At 37.3% G+C, this 21,464-nt stretch overlaps 1 protein-coding gene across 1 annotated transcript in view; it reads left to right on the forward strand.

Annotated features, from left to right (window-relative positions):
• The window catches only part of SNX25 (sorting nexin 25), a 133,049-nt gene that overhangs the window by 84,890 nt on the left and 26,695 nt on the right, over positions 1-21,464 (forward strand). Inside the window, exons 8-10 of the mRNA XM_063077445.1 lie at positions 13,095-13,276; positions 19,209-19,340; positions 21,100-21,372. Of these exons, the coding sequence (XP_062933515.1) occupies positions 13,095-13,276; positions 19,209-19,340; positions 21,100-21,372 (587 nt within the window). The remainder of the gene's footprint in view (positions 1-13,094; positions 13,277-19,208; positions 19,341-21,099; positions 21,373-21,464) is intronic.

Below are 21,464 nucleotides of genomic sequence, written 5' to 3' on the forward strand. Positions count from 1 at the left end.
GCACTTGGCAGAGCTGTAGGATGAAGGTTGTTGCCCAATGTTTTAGGGGTCCAGGTGCCCCAGTGTGCTTAACATTTGCCCTGTCTGGGTTTTGGATTTGTTTGGGGCCTGTTTTTCCTTTCTATTCCTCCCTTCTGGAATGGGAATGTACCCAGTGTCTGTCCCACTGTATCTTGAAAGTAGATAAACTTGTTTTTGACTCTTTACAGGTTCACGGCTGAAAGGAGTTTTGCCTTTAGTCTCAGATGAGACTTTGGACTTTTTAGTTGGTGCTACAATAAGCTAAAGACTTTTGGGACTGGGATGGAATGTACAATATGTAAATATAAGGGTTGTCTATCCTCACTAAGGGAACGTCGTGGAAGATTCTGCACACGTAGATTGTATGGCGAGGGACCCTGAAGGGGTAGATTGTTGGGAAAATAGAATAATTTAATCAGGCCCCCTCATTGTGGGTCCGGTTGGGGGTGGTGTGGTGCATTCTTGGTAAGCAAATTGTGTGTGTGTGTGTGTGTGTGTGTGTGTGTGCGCGCGCGCGCGCGCGCAGTGCCGCGACCTTGGCTGGCGACTGCCTCAGGAGTCCATCCTGTGCAGCCATGCTCTCGAACCTATGGTTCCAAGGACCTTTTGGCAGGTTACCTAGCTCATACACCTGTGTGTGAGGGGTCTGGGGACCCAGCCTGGCGTGTGAAGGGTTTGTGATCCAGTCTGTGAATGGGCTTGAAGGGTCTGTGAGCTCCAGACCCAGCCCTAGCTTGACAATTGGCCCAGTCGGCAGGATTACGGGCAGGTAAAAGAGAATGACAGTGGGAAACTGAAGAAGTTTAAAAGAATGAACAGATGGAACATCTCCTAAGAATGTTTAAGATTCAACCTAGAGATGGGATCTTTATTTATAAATGTAGTGTGGGTGTACGTAATATATGTTTTACGTATATAAAATATAGTTTTGTTGCTACATATAAAGATGTTTCTGGCAAGTCTTTTTAAATCATAATTGCTGATGATTAAGAAATGAAATGCAATTGGGAAAACACTTTGATTTAAAGAAAAAATGTCATGCGATAGGTTGGGAGAAATTACCTGATTGTGTACCTTTTGAAACCTTAAGGAATTAACTGTCTTAGTCTGTGTATGCTGCTATAACAAAATACCACAGACTGGGTAATTTATAAAGAACAGAAATCTTTTTTTACCGTCTGGAGGCTGGGAAATCCAAGATGAAGGCACTGGCATTTGTTTTCTAGTGAGGGCAGCTCTCTGCTGCTAAAGTGGCGCCTTGTCGCTGTGTCCTCCAGAGGAGACGAATGCTGTGTCCTCACATGGTGGAAGGGCCTCGCCAATTCCCTCCAGCCCTTTTATAAGGCACTAATCCTGTCAGTGAGGACTGCCCACATGGTCTGATCACCTCCTACTGGCCTCACCTCTTGATATTGTTGCATGGGACATTAAGTTTTGACATGAACTTTGGAGGGGAAACAAACATTCAAACCATAGCACAAACTAACTGTGTTGCTTTTTCTCAGGACAGAGGAAGGCTTGTAAGCCTCTTTGCTATATATGTTCAGGAAGGTTCAAAATAAAGCTTTTGAGGCTTCAACAAACTTCAGCAAATCCAAGCAAAACTCTGCCCATGTTTTAGGTTCACAGTAAATTAGTTTGTCTTAAAGATAGAGAACTTACTCTCCTTAACAGGTGGAAATTTCAATTTGATTTTTTTCTTGATGGCTGGCTTTTTTCTTTTGGAATTTCTTTTTCTTTTTTTTTTTTTTTAAATTAAATTAATTATTTATTTTTTTTGTAGTGGCTGGCCAGTAAGAGGATCCGAACCCTTGACCTTGGTGTTACAACACCGTGCTCTAATCAACTAAGCTAACTGACCCGCCTGGAATTCTGATCTTTTCAAGAAGCAAGGTGTCAGATGACTTTAAAAGTTTTCGTGCCTAAGCTAGTTTAATTGATGATACAATTCTAGGAAAAATAAAATCATAGAACTTAAAAAATATATAATTTTTTTTTTTTGAGACCATCTAACTCAGATCCTTGTCCTATGATCAAGAAAATTATATTAGGTATGGTTAGGGAAAAAGGTTTCTTACAGAAAACTTAAGAATACAATTTGAAACAATTAGTCTCAGAAGTTTTAGTTTACTTACAAAATTTTCTTGCCTCAGACCTTATTTCATTCTTCATACGTGGTCATGTGTGTTAATTGGGGCCTGGATTTTACCCACTGATTGCATCAACTGTTTGGTCTTGGAATTTGGGAAGTTTAGCAAGTCCAAATAGCTAATTTCAATGAACTTTTTTCAGTCTTCATCTTCTTTGACCTTTCAGCAGCATTTGACATTATTTATTACTCCTGTCTTCTTAAAATTTCACTTGCCCTAGCTGAAACTCTCTATCTTATTATAGTTTTTTATTATTTTGTTTTTCTGCTTCTCTATCCTTCTCTATTCAGCTTTTAAGTGTTGGAGTTCCTTGGGGTTTGTTCCTAACTCTCTTATTTTATACCTGTGTTGTCTAATATAGTAGCCATTAGTTACATGTGGCTATTTAAATTAATTAAAAGTCAATGCAAATTTAGTTCCTCTGTCACATCAGCCATATTTTAAGTGTTCAGTAACCACATGTAGCTACTATATTGGATAGTACAGAATGACACATTTCCATCATCACGGAGGTTCTAGTGGGTTGTACTGCTCTATAATCCTTTCCCTATCTATATGATGAAGACTGCACATTTCTGTCTACAGAACCTCAATCCTGTGCTTTTCCACTTATTTCCCTCTGCTAACTCGACATTTTTATTTGGATATTTCAAAGGTAGCTCCAAGTGAAAACGTCCAAACCAAAGTCCCACGAAGCTGGTCACCCTCTGTAGTTTCTTGTCTCAGTGAATGGCATCACTACTGGCCTTAGTTCAGGCTGCCATCATGAAATACCATAGACATGGTGACTTAAACAACAAATACTTACTTCTCACAGTCTGGAGGCTGGGAAGTCCCAGATCAAGGTGCCAGCAGATTGGTGTTGATTAAGGCCCTCTTGTTGGTTTGCAGACAGCCTCCTTGAGGTATCCTCACATTGGGGGTGGTGAGTGAGAAGGAAATTTTAGTCTCTTTTTCTTTTTATAAAGACTCTAATCCCATCATGGGCCCTTCACCCTCATAATCTCATCAAAACTCCCAAAGGCCCCACCTCTTAATACCATCATATTGGAGGTTAGAGTTTAAACATATGAATTTGGGGGAACATAAACATTCAGTCCATAATATCATTTATCCATATAAGTCAGAAACCTAAGAGTCACCATTGATGGTTCCTTCTCCCTCATGTACTTTTTATGTACAGATTTACTACCTGAATATATCTTAATTCTATTCTCTTTCTGTACACCACCATCTTCTACCACCAGTCTTCTCTTGAACTATAATTGTAGCTTCTTAGTTGGCCTCCTGTATATCATCCTTCCCCTATTTAATATATTTTTCATACTGAAGTCATAGTGATTTAAAAAAACAATACTGGTTCTATCATGTCACCTCCATGTTTAAAGCCCTTCACTGTCTTCCCATTGTTCTTATAATAAAAACTTGCCGTGACCTACAAGGTCCTGCTTGCTCTAGTCCCTGTCTTTGTCTTCAACCTCATCTCCCGCTGTTCCACCCCACCTCTCTGCCCTCCAGCCACACTAACTTTTCTATTTCCTGAGCTCACCCTGATTTCTTCTCCCTCATATTGCTTGCATATTCTGTTTCTTGGAATGCTACCTTCCTCTCAATATCACTCTGCCTAGGTAACTCATACTTATCCTTTACATTTTATAGCTAATGTCTGTTTCTTCTCTGATCACAACCCCACCTCTCCTGATCCTGACTAGATGAGAGAGCTCTCGAGATCTCTTAGGACTCCTCATGTTGGTTAAGAATGTACTCTGGAGGATATCTTAATCACTAGAAGTGGGTCTTCCATTATTCAGCAAACATTTTTGATTTGAGTGCCATTGTGTATTAAGTACAGCAGTGCAATGAGTAAAACGTTAAGAAGATTATAGTCTAATGGAAAGACAGGTAGACATTGGTAATGCTGTAAAAATCGCATGTTCAGGATTCAGTAGTGGCATTCAGATTTATGCAGTGGTGAGCTCTACCTGAAACAGAGGGAGTGAAAGGCTTTCCCTTAAGAGTAACACTGAGTTGAGTCATAAAGGTTAAGTGGCTCTCAATCCTATCTGGGCTTATCAGGTGGTACCACCTGTATATACATAGACAAAGAAGAGAGTTGTGAAACAGCCTCATGTGTGTGGATTATGTCAGTGAGACACTATGCTGGTGCTTGGCATGCAGTGGAGAGATGAGGCTTGATAGGTAGACAAGGGCCGATTCTAAAGGGCCTTGAAGTTGTCCTAAGAAGTTTGAACTTAATCCTTTAGAGCAGTGGTTCTTAAACTATAGTGTGCATCACATTCACCTGGAGGGCTTGTTAAAATGCAGATTGCTTGGCCACACTCCAAAATCTTTGACTTTGTAGATCTGGAGTAGACCCTAAGAATTTGCATTACTCAGGTTCCCTGGTGATGCTGGTGCTGCTTATCCAGGAAACACCCTTTGAGAACCACTATGGTAAATGGTGCAGAACCATTCATGTATTCATATCTGCATTTTAGCACCCAACTCTCTTTTTATTTACAACTATACAGAACAGCCAGAGTAATTGAGAAATGGACTATTAAAATAAGCTGGCCAACTGTGGTAATGGGACATATGCTAAATTTCCCCTGAGGTTTGATGTGAACAAGCCCAGTATATCAGCTCCATTTAAAGCTTCCTTCTCTGCTCTTCTGAATACTGCAATGTTATCAAGAATACTTGGTGATTCAAGAGTAATGTCCCTTCAGCTGACTACAGCAAAGGACTTGAAGTTAATTTCAGTGTGCTGGAAACTGATGTGTTTATATGTATATAGTACACACTTTTGAGTGATATAAAAAGATTGGGAGGCTATGCCTTTTTATTTATTTGGTGAAATTGTATATCTAACTGAAGTGTAACTGAACAGTTTTTTAGAGTGTAACTAAACAGTTTTGGAATTGAATATATTAAGTAGAATTGTAGAACTATAGAATATATCGAATCTGTATATATACATACACAAACACACACACTGTTACTTGCTGATAAGAATCAATGATTTTTATTAGGAATTATTTTTTAATAATATTGTATAGTATCTTTGTCCAGTCTAAAATTTAGAGGTGTCCCTGCCTAAAAGAAGGGAGCTAATCTGTGGACTTTAGTGGACTTCTCAGGGTCTTTTCTACTACTTTGATGTGTCTGATTTTCTAGCATCGCAGTAAAGTGAAACAAACAGTTCCTAATTTATGAATGACCTAAACTTACAAAAGACCTTCTATGGTTTGAATATTTGTGTCCCCCAAAATTCATATGTTGAAACCTAATCACCAATGGGATAGTATTAGAAGATGGGGCTTTTGGGAGTTGATTAGGCCATGAGGGCTCCAGCCTCCCAAATGGGATTAGTGCCTTTACAAGAGAGACCTCAGAGAGCTTCCTTGCCCCTTTCACCACGTGCGGACAGTGAGAAGACACCAAATCTGTTGGTCCCTTGATCTTGGACTTCCCAGCCTCCAGAACTTAAAAATAAATTTCTGTAGTTTATGGTATTTTGTTATAGCAGCCAAATGGACTAAGACAAGACCTCAGGCTGTTTCTCTGCCATTACTACAGGCACTCTTGCAAGGTTTCTCCCTGCCCAACTCTCATACTGTGAGTTCTACAGCCTCCAAGGCCTGCTATCCCTTCCCCAACGTCACTACCTAGCCAGCACTACTCCCACTCTCTCCCCCAAGAAAACTTTAGTCATCACATATTCAAACACCTGCATTTTATATAAATGTAGTTCAGGTCTAGAGATGTTAAACAACTTACCTGGTTTGAGTAGAACTAGTTAGTAACGCACAGATCTGGGAACTTGAACCCACGTCTGTCTTGATTTTTGGTCCTGGACCCTTTCTACTGCATTACTCATGCACACAGGTCGGTGTTATGGGAGTCATGTTCAAAACCTAAAAATTGCATAGGTCAGATTTGTGTTCTAAGTGTGTTTTTCAAATTTGTTCAACTCACAGTACTAATTTGGGAGCAGGGTTCTGCTCATCATTTAATGTATGAATTTAATTGATATATTATTCTCTTAAAAATGTATTGCAAGTATGTTGGAGGGCCTTAAACCAAAGAAAGTGCTAGAAGTTCCAGCACTTGCGACATTAAAGGAAGGGAATAAAAGGCATGCTTGTAGGCACACCCTGACTAGGCTGCGCAAGGTCTGTGAGGTCTTTTTAGTCTTCTCCGTTGTAAAGTTAGTGGTTCCGCCATCCACTTCTGCTATGATTTCTGCTTATTTGTCAAATATACTTTCTACTAAAGTGGAGTGTCACTTTAGACTATTAAATTTCAGGTGTTCAAGTGTGACAAGAGAATCTTGTTTGCTCTTTTAAAAAGAACATACCAGCCTCAAGTTGAAAAGTAAGATAAATATTTTTTGAGTTCCTGGGCAGCTTTTGAGGTGATTTTCAGATAATTCTGAGTTTGTGGTGATTAGTAGCTTCTGAGAATTGCTGCCAGCTTTATGTTAAGAAGCCAAGCACCATTTCTCATTTTGAATCTTGACTTGTCCTTAAGTAAATATGTACCTGTTTCTCGAACCCTCCTGTCAATAGGATTTAGTAAAATGTTTGTTTAAATGTGCAAGAAAGATTCAAAGGCTGGTTGGGCCTATTAGTGTGCATATGGTTGAAAAACTAAGTCTCTAGTTAGGAAGTCTCTATTCCGTACCTACATTGCCTGGGAGATGTGAGACCTGTGAGTCCTGGGGAGATACTGGGAGGACCCATGTTGAGGAGGTGGGGAAAGAGGAGGAGTGTGCAGCCTTGAAGAATTGTCATCACAGAGGTTGTTCCTCTGTATCAGTACTTCAATAGAGCCAGGTTGGGCAGGGGTGGGAGAGCAGTTTTGTTCCTCAGGGAACATTTGACAAGGTCTGGAGATATTTTTGTCATCTCTGGGGGAAGGGATGCTACTGGCATCTAGTGGTAAAGGCCAGAGATGCTGCTAAACATCCTACAATGCACAGGACAGCCCTCCCACCCCACCCTCCCCCACTAAAAAGAATTATCCAGCCCAACATGTCAGTAGAGCTGAGGATAAGAAACCCTGGTCTATGGTGTCCATTAAATCCCTCAGTCAATTTGCTGAGGATGTTGCTATTAGGATATACCTTGGAATATGATAGTGGCTACGAGAGAAGAAAAATATTCTACTGTCGACATTTTTTTTTAATACCTGAAATATACAGTGGTGCCATTTTATTCCAGTTATACTATTTCTGGAGTCACTAGTTTGCACTGTAAGTTAATTCACTCTGTTGGCTTCATTAGAAATAGCAACTAACAGTTGTCCTCTGGTGTTTTTGTTTTACTGCAAGCCACTTCACTTGCTTAAGGAAGAACTATATAATGGGCAGCAGATGAAGAGCAATAAGCATGTCTGTGATGTTTTTCATGGGTCTATTGTAATGTCTTATAGCCGAAAGTGTTCACCTAATGCCTAATCTAAATGTCTTTTTCAGCAGATTAACCCAAATTAACCCGTTTCCTTTGCTCTGATCTCAGTAGAACCTAGACTATCTGGGAGAAAAAACAGTATACATTTATAATTAATTGCGTTAGAGTATTGTATCACTTGTGTATTCATCTTGGCACCAGTTTAAAGAGCCACTGCCATCCAGTGTTTTACTAGCCACTGTTTATCATCTTGGCCTTCTTTGTAAAGCTAGATTAAATGTTGTTGATTAACCTGGTTTCTAACAATACACAGTGTTACTGCTTAAGACTATACAGAGAAACAGCCATATGAATCTGGCTTGAGCTGGGTTGCAGTATGTTGTCACATAGCCACTTGCCTATACTTTAATTGACGTGGATATTTTTTGGATGAACTGGTTTTAAGGCAACAAAGAAATGTATTCATCTGCATTGCTGGATTTACAAGGACTTTTGCATGCCAGAAGCATGGGCTCCATGAGCTGCATTTTAGTCATTTAGCCTTAGTTTTCTGAGGCAAAGATAAACAGAATTGTCTAAGCAACAAGCTGCTGTTGCATTTGTTAGCAACAAGCTTTGTGATCAGACAATGGCATTGTATTGCCCTTTAACAAACAAAATGCATTCACAGGAGCAGGCACCGTTCAAGGAGGACATGAGAATATTCTTGTTAGCCTTGCAGCTGGGTTTTAGGGGAAGATTTATTCTCTATTCTTTCTCTTTGGAATTTGCTTCCAGTTTTTGTTATTTTAGAAAGGCTTTTAAGCTTTCTTGGGGGAAAGAGATTATGGTGGTTAATAAATGGGTGTCAGTTTTCTCCTGTATGTGTCTTTCTCTTTATTAGCCTGTTTTAATCAAAAATTGAAAGTGAGGCCTAGATTTCTTTTATGAAAGGTAACTTTTGTTTCTGAATTTTAGGGAAATTTAAATGTTACCCACAATATTTAGAGTTTAAGGTTATATGTTTAAAAAGTGAAATTTTTTAGTGAAAAAATAGCTCTTTCAAGCATGCATTTCTTTAGGTACACCCACAAAGCATCTTAGTTTGTAATAGACTCATTTGGGGGCAAAGTACATTTACCTTTATCCTCTCACAAAGGGGACTCTGAAATGTAGTCGTCTCCCCCTATATTAGTCTATTTTCTGTTGTTTATAACAGAATACTGACACTGAGTAACTTATAAAGAAAAAGAGATTTATTTCTTACAGTTTTGGAGGCTGGGAAGTCCAAGGTCAAGGGAGTACATCTACTGAGGGCTTTCTTCCTGGTGAGGATTCTCTGCAGAGCCCCATGGCAAAGCAGAATATCCCATGGCAAGGGGAGCAAGAGTGTGTTAAGTGCTGACTTGCTCTATTTATAAAGCCACCAGAGCCCCTCCCATGATAAGGCCCTCATCCATTAACCCATTAATCTTGATCCATTCATGAGGGTGGTGCCTTTATGATCCAGTCACCTCCCAAAGGCCCCACGTTTCAACACTGCCACAGTGGGGATCAAGCTTCCACGTGAGCTTTGGAGGGGACAGACATTCAGACCATAGCATCTCTGATATGTGGGTGATACATTCCAAGACCCCCAATGGATGCCTGAAACTGTGGAAAGTACCAAACCCAACTGCCATCAGTTGGAACACATATCTGTTCATGTCTTCTGCCCACAAATTTAGCGCCTTTTTCATCTTAACTAAGCACTTGTCATGCACTGTTGCTGTAACTTTTGCAGTTTGAGGTACACAGCAAAGCAAGCACAAATTTCTTTTTCCTTTTCACAATTTCATGGATGGAAGATTTATTCTCACAGTAAATGTTAACAGCCTCCACATATGATCATCCTAGGGAATTGGGGGTCTCCAAGCTGAGATGTGCAAAACATCACACTGTATTCTGAGGGGAACCAACAGACCCTCTTGTTTTATTACTGGTAGTTCCACATCTAAGCCAAGTATATTATGACTCACCTCCACAGAATGTAATCTGACCTGTCTAAACGTGTAGTTACCATATCTAAGGAAGAATATTTATATTCATCTAGGCCTATTTACCTAGACCCTGAACGTTGCCTAACAGTCTTACTGAGTTTCTGAACTGAGTTTGCTCTTCTGCTTGCCACAGTAAATTTCACACTTTCCCCACTTTCCTCAGGCCTCTGATCACTCACACTTTTACCCACCTCACTCTACACAGATAACCAACAGAATCCATGTGAAGGGAATTGCTGCAGTTTCCACCAGTCTCTACACTTCCTTGTATCTACATCCCTCTGTTCTCCCTTCCATGTTAACTGCAATATAGGAGGTGACTTTTTTCCAAAGCTAATCTCTTCACCTGTCTTTTGGATTCCGTTCCTTATCTATCACCTCTCTTTACTTTTAACTGGTTCCTTCTCATCAACATTAAACCCAGCTCAATTCTCTCCCATTTAGGGAAAAAAAAAAAAAAAAAAAGCAACCAACCCCTGCCTTCAGGTTGTATATGCAAAGCCAGCTCATTCTTCACGAGGTAATGCTCAATGTTTAGTCATTTTAAAAAATTAATTTTGTATCAGTTTTTTGCTTTTCCTTCAAATTATATAACGTCAACTTAAGGAAGCAAACTATTGTAATTGTTTTTAAATTAAATTAACAAGAATTCTTGCTCAAGGCCACATAGCTCGTAAGTAGAGCCAAAATTCTAATCTAACTCTGGTTTCAGAGTCTACTGAAAACTCCCTCTAGATTTGACGTGGAGGTCACTAGTGATCTTGGCAACAGCAGATTTGGTGAGGAGAATGATAGAAGTCAAATTGGAGTAGTTGAAGAGTAGGAATTGAGGATACTCATCCTGTTTCTCTCTGTCCCAGCCAAAGTTCTAGAAAGAGCATAATGCCTGATAAATAGTAAGTACTCAGCAAAATGTTAGCTATATTGTTATTGACCTGTCAGTAACATTTGACACAGTTCATTCATCCATTCTACAAATATTTAATGAATTCCTACTGTGTTGCCAGGCACTACTGTAGGTGTTGGAGATATGGCAGTGTGTAAATGAATGAAATGCATGCTTTTATGAGTATATACTTACAGTCTCCCTTGTCAGTTTCTCTTTTCTCTTACCACTAAATGTAGAGTTTATTTAGATTATGTCCCAGATCATTTTGTTTCTTCCTGGGTTGTCTCGCCCACTCCCATGATGTCAGTTACCATTCTAGAGCCGAACATTTCTGAAGCCTAGAACTTACATCTTCACTTAGTGCAAAAGCCTTCAGGCTCATTTTTTCTGTTCTGAATATCTTTTGCCGCATAATAAACCACTCTAAGACACAGTGTCTTAAGCAACAGTCATTTATTTTGCTTATGAATCTGCAATTTGGGCAGAGCTTGGGAGGAATGACTCTTCTGTGCTTCATACAGCATCAGCTGGAATGGCTTGACTGGGGCAGGAAAAGTCACTTTCAAGATGGCGTACTCCCATGGTGCCAAGTTGGTACTGCATGTAGGCTGAGATCTCAGCCGGGGCTGTGGTCTGGGGAGCCTCGGTTTCTCTCCATATAGATCTCTCCATTGACATTGTTCAGATTTCATCAAAGCATGGAAGACAACTTATGTGGTAGTTCAGAGATCCAAGTCAGTGGCCTTTTACTATCTAGCCTTGGAAGTCATAGCATCACTTCCATGATAATTATAAGCCCACTCAGATTCAAGAAAAGAAAACATGTATTTTACTTTTCAGAGGGAGATTGTCAGAGTGACACTGTGAAAAGAGCATATGAGATGGAAGATACCGCAGCTGTCTTTGGAAATGTAATCTGCCACACTGTCCAAAGTTGAATTTAATCTTCCCATACCTACCTGTTCCCCAGTGTTCATTGCAGCACTCTTTACAATAGCTAAGAGTTGGAACCAGCCCAAATGTCCATCATCTGATAAGTGGATATGGAAAATGTGGTATATCTACACAATGGAATACTACTCTGCTATAAAAAAGAATGAAATACTGCCATTTGCCAACAGCATGGATGGACCTAGAGAAAATTATATCAAGTGAAACAAGTCAGGCACAGAAAGGGAAATATCACATGTTCTCACTTATTTGTGGGAGCTAAAAGTAAATAAATAAGTACATAAACAACGGGGGGCAGGGAGGGAAGAAGACACAACAATTACAATTCCTTGAAGTTGATACGACAAGCGAACAGGAAGGAGGTTGTTGGGAGGGAGGGAGAGGGAGGAGGGAGGGAGGTTTTGGTAATTGGCCACAATAATCAACCACATTGTATATTGACAAAATAAAATAAAATTAACAAAAAGAAAATCTTCCTATACCTGCTTTTTCTCCAGTGCTCCTGAGTCAGAATTGGGCCACACCATCTTCATGGCAGTTCATGTCAGAAACCCATGAGCCATATTTGATACCTCTTTTTTCTTTTCATTTCTTAGCAACCTGTCCACTACCTGTACAGTTAGTCACTGGCTTATTGTTCTCAAATCCTGCAGTCTTCTCTACTGCCACTACCAGGACCATAGTTTAGGCCATCATTATCTCCCTCCTCAGTTTTATTATGATAATCTTTCAAATGGTTTTCCTGCTAGCAGTTTTTCACCTTCCAATCTATTTTTCATCCTGCTTCCTATGTATTCTTTAAAGATACAAACTTATTTATGATATACTTCTGCTTAAAAACCAATAAAATCTTTCAGTACTCTTGGGCTAAAGACCAAAGTTCTTTCTCTGGCCTAAAAGGTTTTGCATTTCTGGCTCCTGCCTACTTCAGATTCAACCCTGATCTTCTAGCTCCTTCTTTCGTCTGCTACGCTGGCCTTCTTTCAGTTCCTCCAAAGCTGTGTTTTCTTTCCTGCCTCAGGTTTCTCACTTTCACAGTTGCTATTTTTTCTGTCTGCCACACTGTATTCATTATTCATGTTTGTTTGAATGTATTTTCCTTAAGGAAGCCTGGGTTAGAACCTCCTGTTAAACAGTTTAGTGGCATCTGCACGTTTTCTTTATGCTCATATTACACTTATAATTGCTTGTACTATCTTTGGATTTCTTCCTGCCAGACTCTAAGAAGTTCCATGAGGGTGAACAATTGGTCTTGAATCTCAAAATCCTAGCCAGTGCCTGACACTTAGTAAGCGCTCAACACATGCTTATAAATGAGTAGGCATATGTATACGTATGTATAAAAATATTACAATATATATGTACACACACATACATATGCATATTGATTTGTGAGTGTATGTATACAGAAGTTTTTAAAAAATGTTTTACACTTGAGGATGATTTATCAGTGGTATATTTAGTAATTATATTTTGAAATTACTAGTGTTTGTATTGGTGAGTATATATATGTATTTATCATGAATTCTATTCTATTCTATTATTTTGCTTAAAATGTACCACATCAGATACTGATCTGGTTCAGAGTTGTTGTGTCCCCTCTTTTATACCTTGTCTTCTGACCAGCTACTGTTAATTACTCTTATTCAAGGTAAAGAAACTGCTGCAATGAAAGCTGATCTCCTGAGGGCCAGGAATATGAAAAGGTACATTAACCAACTGACTGTGGCCAAGAAGCAGTGTGAGAAGAGAATCAGAATCCTGGGAGGTCCTGCCTATGACCAGCAAGATGAGGGAGCCACAGATGAGGGGGAAGGGCCTCAAAGCCAGAAGGTAGAATTTTGTAGTTTCTTGTTTTGGCCATATCAAGTTTATTATAAACACTGATGTAACCACATATACAGTCTTTTAACTTTTTAGTATTTAACTTATGACACATGTTCCATAACTACAGAATTACATTTTTGCTATGTTACTTGGTGTCTGTGACTTCTGTGAATGGCAATAGGTATGATAAATAGGCATAGGGTGTGTGTATGCCTGCTTGTGTATGTGTGTGTGTGTATTTTTCCATTGCCTTCGTCATCTCCCAGTCCCAGAGGAGCATATTTATATTTGCAAGGGCCCAATCAAGTCACCCATTATCAATTGGATAGAAATAACTTTCAAGTAGAAGGCATTTTATAAGATATTTTACTTGACTCTTGCCACAATGCTATGAAATATTTACTTGATATTTTAATTTCTCAGGTGATGAAATGGTGGATTTAAGTAACTTGCCTAAGGCTACATAGATAGTACGAGGCACAACTAGGTAAAAAACCAGATCTGTTTGATTCACAGATCTGAGTGCTTTCTCACTAAACCATAATATATCAACAGCTGTTTTTGTACAACAGAACTTTGGAATGTCTGCTGAAACCAAGTCCTTTTATCACAGAGCATAGCCTTACTTTAGTACCTGTCCTAACTCTCAAGGACCAGGCTTGTCTTCCCAGACGTTGAGTGTCCTAGGATTGAAGGAAATAGACACAGTATTCCATAAGGAGCTTGGCTATACCAGGTGGGAACAGGAGTTCAAACAAACACCAAACTCCTCTGTTGTTAGTGTCATTCAGCCACAGAGAAGACAGCACCAGTATAATTTAACCCTGGCTACAGCTTCTTATCTCACCTTTTCTGATTTTTAGTTTCTTGATCTTTTCCTATTCAGCTCTATGTTTGAGTTTAGATGCTTATCTGTGATTTCCCCTGCCTCCCTATCCCAGTGATGAGGTTTTACTTTTTCACTTATTCCTGGCCTGGTTTCCATTACAACCTCTTCAGGAAGGTTTTTGCCCAAAAAATCTTCGAACCAATCTTTGAACTGATCCCAGCATAGGCCAGAGTTCTGCAGCATCTTCACAAGTGGCATAAAAGCAGCTCCAGGGAACTCCTGTTTTATAGAAGAGTCCCCTAACCACTGGAGGTCTGTTTATTTTGCCATTAGCAAATGCACCTTTCTGAGATTTGGCTTTGTGGTCTACAGTGAAAACTTATCCTTTTGGTGAACCTTAGAGAGTAGATTGGGCAGGTTGAATATTGCTGCTCTGACTCCTTTTCCTCAGTTTTTGGCCTCTTAAATAAATTTCTGGCCAAATTTATAATAGATGAGGTCTTATGTCTTGTTTATTCATTCACTTATTCATTTATTCAGCTGACATTTACTGAGGGCCCACACTCTCTTAGTTATATTGCTAGGTACTAGGATACAAAATTAATAAGATAGAATCTCTGCTCATGAAGAGTTCCACAAAATTGTAAAATAAAAAGGTAAATGATCCAATAGAAATATGAAACATATACCTAGGAGAGATACCTAATGGCTTGCTACTTAGTCTAAAGATGATATGCTTTGGGCCTGCCCGTGGCTCACTCGGGAGAGTGCGGTGCTGATAACACCAAGGCCCCAGGTTCGGATCCCATATATGGATGGCCGGTTCGCTCACTGGCTGAGTGTGGTGCTGACAACACCAAGTCAAGGGTTAAGATCCCCTTACCGGTCATCTTTAAAAAAAAAAAAAAAAAAAAAAAAAAAAAGATGATATGCTTTAAGATGTCATGGTACAGAAAAACTTTGAGAAAGATAAAGGAAGCTCATTTTAGGAGGATTGAATGTGTTTTTTCAGTACAGGTTATCTGGCAGTGTTTACCAGAAGTAGACTTAATCCATTGCCAGCTCCATTTTTGATTTACTCTTCCCAGATATTCAGGAAAAGAGAAACCTATTTCTGTTGCAACAGTTTATTCTCAGAGTAAAATCTTTTTTTTTTTTTTTTAAGTCTTCAGACAGGAAGGCTCAGATACTATATAATTCCAATATTTATTGTGGTCTGCTCTTCTAACAGTAAGACTTTGGTTAGTTTGGGGCTGTTCTGATATCTCATAAGAGTATAGAGCACTTTTGCTGTGACCTAATCATATCTGATCCAGAGGAATTACCATTAACTTTATTTCAGAACTTAGACTTCCAACACCAAGGTCAAGTGTTTGGATCCCCGTACCTTACAGCCACCAAAAAAAAGAACTTAGACTCTTAAATTAGGTGAATCTTCCAGTTAAAAGAAAGAGATTGTCAGAGTGAATTTTTTAAAAGGCAAGGATTAATTATATTCTGTTTACAAGAAACTAAATATAAAGGCACAGATAAATTGAAAGGTAAAAGGAAAAAGACATGCCAAGTAAACACTGAGCGGAAGAAATCTAGAGTAGCTGATATTAATGTCAGACAAAGTAGACTTCAGAACAAGAAATCAAGAAAGTTTCATTATGGTAAAGAGGTCAATTCATCAAGAGGACATAATAATCCTAAATATATATGCTCATTAAGAAACCTTTAAAATATATGAAGCAAAAACTGACAGAAGTGAAAGAAGAAAAAAATCTATATACTTGGAGATGTTAACCCCCTTCTCTCAGTAATTGATAGAACAGGTAAACAGAAAATTGGTAAGGATTCAGAAGACTTGAACAACTCTAATAACCAGCTGAAATTAGTGGACATTTATAGAACACTCGACCTAACAAGAAAATATATATTTTTCTCAACTATATATTGACATTTACCAAGAAAGACTATATCGCTCAGTGATAAAACAAGTCCTAACAAATTTAAAAGTATTAAAGTTATATAGAGTTTGTTCTCTGACCACAATAGAATTAAAATGGAAATTAATAATAGAAATAGATTTGAAAAATTCTCAGATATTTGGAAATGTAAACAACCTATCTAAATAAGGCCTTAGTCAAAGAAGAAATCATAAGAGAAAACAGCAACTATTTTGAATGAAATGAAAATGACAGTACATTATATCAGTATTTATGAGATGTAGTTAAAGCAGTAGTTAGAGGGAAATATATACTTTTTAATGCTTATTTAGAAAAGAAGAAAAGTCTGAAATCAGTGGTCTAAGCTTCCACCTTAAGAAGCTACAAATTAAAACTAAAGTAACTAGGAGGAAGGAAAGAGAGAAGATACAAATTATCAATGTTAGGAATGAGAGAGGAACATCACTATAGATTGTACATACCTTAAAAGGATAACAAAGGAATATTTATGAACAGCTTTAAGCCAATAAATTTGACAATTTAATTGAAATAGACAAATTCCTTCAAAGACACCAAGTACCAAAACTGATTCAAAAAGAAATAGAAAATCTGAATAGCCCTAGATGTATTAAAGAAAATGAACATGTAATTTAAAACCTTTCCACAAAGAAAACTGGTGAATTCCGTTAAACATTTAAGGAAGAGATAATACCAATCTTAACAAAACTGTTTCAAAAAATGGAGAAGGGAACTCTTCAACTCATCATAGGTCACTAGCATAACTTTGATACTAAACCAGGGAAGAATCTTATAAGAAAAGAGAACTATAGACCAATATCCCTCATGACTCTAGACAGAAAAGTCCTTAACAATATATCAGCAAATTAAATTCAGCAACCTATAAATAGAAAAATAACTTCAATATATATTTTCCTTACTGTGAGTTCTTAACAAGAATGTAGCATTTTAATATAGGTTTTTATAAGTATAAATTATCCTCTAAGCACTGCAAAAAACAAAAAACCTAGATAGTAGTTACTGTAACAATTCAGTTGTTACAGGACTGGAAAGAGGATTCTTATTTGCTTGCTCCCAAGAAAATGCTATAGGTTCAATTGTTCATTGACTTCAAAGGCTGCCCAGTTTTCTTGTACCAAAATTTAGTTTTTCAGAACTTGAATTGATAGCAAAGATGTTGAACATAGGAGAATTTAGGCAATTGTGTTCGTCATTGCATTCATAAGAATTAACTGCATGGCAATTAATACACACGGTTTACATGGGCTTTTTATTTGTATGTGTGTGCTCTTAAGAAAAGTCTGCCACTAAAAAAATTTTTTTAATTAGCTAGTCAATTTCTTTTTTTTTGTTTTAATTATAAAACAGTAGGTTGTAGTTGATAGCTTAAATTAACTCTGTATGTACAAAGAAATTGTAAACGATTATTAGCATATAAAAAACAAAAGAAAAAATAAAGGGAGAAAAGGAAATGAATATATATGGGGCTTGGAAATCAGTGAGAATAAATTTCTGACCTTTTCTTTACGGCCAGTTTGCATATCTATTTATTTGATCCAGGGCCAATCCATAATGAACAATATTGAATGTAGCCTAGGACTCTGTACTTGGGTTTGAAGGTTCCCTGATTCTTTCTGTTGCTGCTGGAGTTGTTGACCCGTCTTCTCTAGCCAAAGTTGATATCAGTTCCATTAAGCCTCTTTGGAGGCTTATGATTAATCATACGTGCGTATGATTAAGATTTGTACTTCAAGATGCTTCACTAGTAAGGTTTATACAATGTAAAGACAGATGTTATAATGTTCCAAAGTTAGTAAACTAACTAAATACTAATGGTCTGAAATATTTGTGAAAACTAATTTTTAATGGTCTGTAGCAAGAGATGGTCATCTCCTTTAATTAGTTAAGAGAAGTTGTTAGAAAATGCCTTCCCCTTTCTGCCAGTAAAACATATTAGTGAGGGTTTATTGTCTGTGGTAGAGGAGTTGAGTGTCTGTTGATCGTATATACTTGATTTTAGAAATATCTTACTGATATTACTTCTGAAAATTTGCTAACTGCCATAGTACTAATTTTAAGAAAATCAAAATATAAGTTTTTATTTAATTATATTGAGTCCAACTTATTAAATATACTTTTTTATTACTCACTGGAACTAAGGATACGGGCCTTAAATTCCTTCTAAATTAATGTCAGGCATTTCTCCTAATTAATTGAGTCATGCATTATTATGAAGTTCATCTGCTTTCTCACATTACAGCAGTTTGTGCTCAAGATTGTGTCTACTATGTCTTCAGAGGGGTTGCTTTGGCTTTTTCTGTGAGCATGCAAAATAGTAAGCACAGGAGTAGATGAATTGATTTTGGTACACACCATACAATGGAATATTATGGACCAATTAAAATGATGCTTACAAAAGGTTTTTTAATGAATGTGATACTGTAAAGGCAAGATATGAAATCATTTGTAGATTCCACATATATATAAAAATAAGATGGAAAGCAAAAATGCCAAGCTATTAGACTCCAGCTTCCTGGTCTTTTATTCATTTCTCTTCAATTTTATTATTGACACCTATTGCTTTTAGCATAGAATGTACATCCCATAGAGCAGTGATTTTTATCTGTTGCATTCCCTAGAACTGTGCCTGGTACCATGTAGAATGCTGAATAAGTCTTTGTTGAATGAGTGAATGATTAATAGAAAATTGGTATTTTTTAATATGTGCATTTTGAATATTCAGTAAGCTTTATTTCATTTAAAATTTAGGAAGGTGATAGCAGAGATATTTCAATTTACCAGGGTTGCTATATTACATTGGCTTTGAAAAATGTATTTTTTCCCTGCATGTAGAAATTAATTCATTGGAAATTAAAGCAAACTGATATATATATATAGATATATATATATATCTATATATATATTTTGTCTTTTTGTGACCGGTAAGGGGATCGCAACCCTTGGTGTGGTGTCGCTCGTACCGCGCTCAGCCAGTGAGTGCACCGGCCATTCAATCCTATATAGGATCCGAACCCGCGGCGGGAGCGCTGCTGCGCTCCCAAGTGCTGCACTGTCCTGAGGGCGCCACGGGGCCAGCCCAAAGCAAACTGATATTTAAAATTTGATTTTAAAAAACTTTTTCTTAAAATTCCCTTAATAGATTCTTCAGTTTGAAGATATCTTGGCCAATACTTTCTACCGAGACCACTTTCGAATGTACATGGAAAGGATGGACAAGAGAGCTCTGATTAGTTTCTGGGAGTCTGTGGAATATTTGAAGAATGCCAACAAGGTAGTGTTTATAGGCCCAAGTGAATACTAATCACCACCTGATGAAAGCATGCATGTTAGGCAGTGTCTGTTTTTCTCAATGAAGCTGTAAGATAAGTATGCAATAAAGGAATATTTTGAACCAGATACAATATTGGCATTATGTTCTAGCTGTAGTGGCAAATAAAATTACATCGTATTTTTACAGAAGATTCTTTTGAATGTGTAGTCAAGGGGAAAAAAAAGATTTATAAATGTATCAAGAGATTGAATTCAGTTTCAGGTAGTTATTTTTTAACACATTATAAAAAGGCATGTTAATATCCACATTGCTATTATAACTAAGTTGGTCTTGTGACCTACACCTCAGTCTCATAATCTTGCCATTTGTAATATCGAAGTGTGCATTTTTTGCACTACTCCTCTCCTGTTTCTTTTAAAATATGATTGAGTAAAGGAACATAAAAAACATTTTGGTTACACATGCTGCCTCTTACAACAAAGAACCTAACAGTAAAGATTGCACTTCTCATTTGGCAAATTCTCAATATGTATTTAAGAATTAAAGAATGTGTATAATTCTTTGTGTATATATATGTATGTATATGTCTATAAACATACATAACAATGTGTAACATATACATATATGACATGTATTACATCAGTGTAACATTTTGAAAGGTTTATTAAACACAAAGCATTTTGTACATGAATTACTCATTTGCATATGAATGTTGCTAGAGCAGAATACCAATTTAAAATACATTATATGTCACAATCTACATTGTTTAAAGAATTAAACTCAGTCTTATAGTATTTTTAAATCCTCTTCTTAGGAATGCCTTTCATTGCTAATTTACAAGCCACAAATTACCTCATTTTATCCAATATTGTATTTGCCAACTTTATTACTTATTTTAATCAACAGGCTTGACTCCAAATGACTTTTGGCTACTCTCAAAAGAATATTGTAAAGAGCAATCTAAACTACTGAAGACAATCTGAAAATTTCAATGGAATAAGAGCTTATTATAACTTCTTCAAAATAGCCATATTTTGACCTAGCAACACTGCTTTGGATGTAAAAGTTCTGGGATGTTTGTTAAATTAGTCACATTCATTAAGTTGTATGTCTTTGTTTTTTTAATACTGTTGAAAACTTTGTATAACATTTTTAGAGTTAATGAAATGCCTCTAGAGGAAATATAAAGATTATATTAATCAGGAGAGATGCTTACATTTCTGAAGTAGGCTGATGATGACCCAAGTGTACTGCTTAAGACTAAGCTGTCCAATATAAGTTTGATTACAATGTAATCATTCTCAAGAATGTTTTTCTTGTTTTTGAAAATTAAACAATTATTACATTGACTTCTTGGGTGAGAAATGGAACTTCTAGTTATATATATTAGATAAAAAGTCAAATTGATTTTAGCTTATAAATTGTATCCCTGTGGAATTGAGATTGATGAAAAGGAATCTAGTGCAGGAGGAGAACTTTTCTCGTTATTTTTTTTTTCTACAGCATTTGACAGAATTACAGATGTTAACTGTTTTACATAAAGTGTTTGTTTAAAGGAAGCATTTGTTTTTTCAGGGTCTGACCTTTACCCCTTGTCCCTGAATGTAGAAACAAAAGCCTAAGCCCCACCAGTACCAGTACCAGTATACATCATAAGTATCTTCCTTCCAGCTTTAAACTGTAGGAAATTCAGAGGAAAAATTTCTCCCAGAGATGATATTACTTACCTTTCTTTTTTGTCATCTTTCTGTCTTTTCAGAATGAAATTCCACAATTAGTTGGTGAAATTTATCAGAATTTCTTTGTAGAGAGCAAAGAAATAGCTGTGGAAAAATCACTGTACAAAGAAATCCAGCAATGCCTTGTAGGAAATAAAGGTACTGAGGTGTTCTACAAAATCCAAGGAGATGTTTATGAGACCCTAAAGGACAGGTATTACCCTTCATTTATTGTCAGTGACCTGTATGAGAAATTGATGATAAAAGAGGAAGAAAAACATGTCTCACAGTTGATTTCCAACAAGGATGAAATGGTGAGTCACATTTAACCTGCTGTCTTTTCAGTGGATAAGCTTTAAATGTGATTAGGTAGGCACGTATTGTATGAGACAAATTTGATTCATAC

Source organism: Cynocephalus volans, chromosome 13, assembly GCF_027409185.1.
Source record: "Cynocephalus volans isolate mCynVol1 chromosome 13, mCynVol1.pri, whole genome shotgun sequence".
Classification (NCBI taxonomy): Eukaryota; Metazoa; Chordata; class Mammalia; order Dermoptera; family Cynocephalidae; genus Cynocephalus; species Cynocephalus volans.